This window comes from Austrofundulus limnaeus, unplaced genomic scaffold (genome assembly GCF_001266775.1).
Source record: "Austrofundulus limnaeus strain Quisiro unplaced genomic scaffold, Austrofundulus_limnaeus-1.0 Scaffold232, whole genome shotgun sequence".
NCBI classification, from domain to species: Eukaryota; Metazoa; Chordata; class Actinopteri; order Cyprinodontiformes; family Rivulidae; genus Austrofundulus; species Austrofundulus limnaeus.
In genome coordinates, this window is record NW_013952634.1 from 189,825 (window position 1) to 191,334 (window position 1,510).

General features: G+C 38.9%; 1 protein-coding gene across 2 annotated transcripts in view; it reads right to left on the reverse strand.

Annotated features, from left to right (window-relative positions):
• The window catches only part of pccb (propionyl-CoA carboxylase subunit beta), a 17,902-nt gene that overhangs the window by 14,082 nt on the left and 2,310 nt on the right, over positions 1–1,510 (reverse strand). The window contains exons 2-5 of one of the 2 annotated variants that reach the window (XM_014019813.1): positions 763–882; positions 611–679; positions 482–538; positions 249–362 (exon numbers count right to left, since the gene is read on the reverse strand). In XM_014019813.1, the coding sequence (XP_013875267.1) occupies positions 249–362; positions 482–538; positions 611–679; positions 763–882 (360 nt within the window). Of the gene's footprint in view, positions 1–248; positions 363–481; positions 680–762; positions 883–1,510 lie in introns of both variants that reach the window. The other variant, XM_014019811.1, reaches the window with a different exon arrangement.

Consider the following 1,510-nt stretch of genomic DNA (forward strand, 5'->3'; position numbering starts at 1 on the left):
GTTCTTCACTTTAAAATGTATGTCCATGATCCATTGGTTAAAAATAAATGGGTCAGTTTTTCTCATACATACTCTTTTTCACTGTTTGACTTGATCAAGACTTTTCTAAGATTTTACATTACAAAATAGGTAAAAGTGTGTGACTTGTACTGTTTTGGTAACGGGTCAATATCGGTATCGGACAATTCTCAAAGTTGTAATATCGGTATCGTATCGGAAGTGAAAAAGTGGTATCGGGACATTTGTACCAGGAATATATCTGCGTATCCAGCAAGGGACTCCACTCCCTCCTGGATCCGAGCTCCTCCCGAGTCGTTCAGCCCAATGACAGGAGCCCCAACCGTCATGGCCTGATCCATGATCTGAACACATATTTAAGTGGGAGAACATGAAAAATGCAAATACACACATAATCAATAATGAACTGTTTATAATCAATGACAAGCAACAGGAATAAAAGAAATAACGAGTTCAGGTTTACCTTACAGATCTTCTGAGCATGAGCTCCAGACAAGCTGCCACCAAACACTGTGAAGTCCTGACAAAGCAAACAGAGCTCATTAGAAATATTACAAAGTTCAGCAGAGCTGCTACTATAAATGTTATTTACCTGGCTGAAAACATACACCAGCCTGCCGTTGATCCTGCCCCGGCCCGTCACAACRCTGTCACCAGGAAACTGCAAGGGGAAAGAAAAAAAACCACACAATTTTAACAAAATAAAATAAAAAAATCTCCTTTCTGCTGTCTTGTTTTTTTTACCTTGTTACTGTCCTGCTCCATGCCAAARTCAGAGCAGCGATGCTCCACAAACATATCCGTCTCCACAAAGGACTCKGGGTCCAGCAGGAGCTCAACCCGTTCCCTGGCTGTCAGCTTCCCCTACAAAACAACACAAAACAGAAATGTGCTTTGTGAAGGGGGACAGGAAACACTAAAGGTGCCTCATTAAAAGACGCTTCAAAGTCTTCATCCTGTATCAGACTGAGAAACACAATAATTATACACACAAACATTCAGGAACACTTCTAATRCTTTCAGTACCATTATTCACAACCTGGACGTGTCTGAACAGGTGTTTTTATATATTTTATAATTAGTTTTAGACCTTAGACCTTTGTTAYATTTAACTCAAAATGATTTATTCAAACCTCAAAGGATGTTTTTGTAACTTGTCATAAAACACTGTAAAAACCTAAAAATTCACGTGACCATCAGTCTTCTACTGATCTGATTTATRGTTTTCACACAGCCCTTACTTTTCAGTTTTGTTCTGTCTGCCTGTTCAAGTTATTATTTATTAGGGGTGTAAGAAAATATCGATACACTGAAATATCGCGATATTTCATTTCCCGATACTGTATCAATATTCTAAAGCCCTGTACTGATTTTTAATTAAGGTTTAAAATGTCAACCTTCATGCAAACCATTCATTTTTATGTTGTAGTTCAGCCTCTGACCACTAGTTGGCAGCAGTGAGCCAGCCATTTGGCTCCTCTACCTCTTGAGC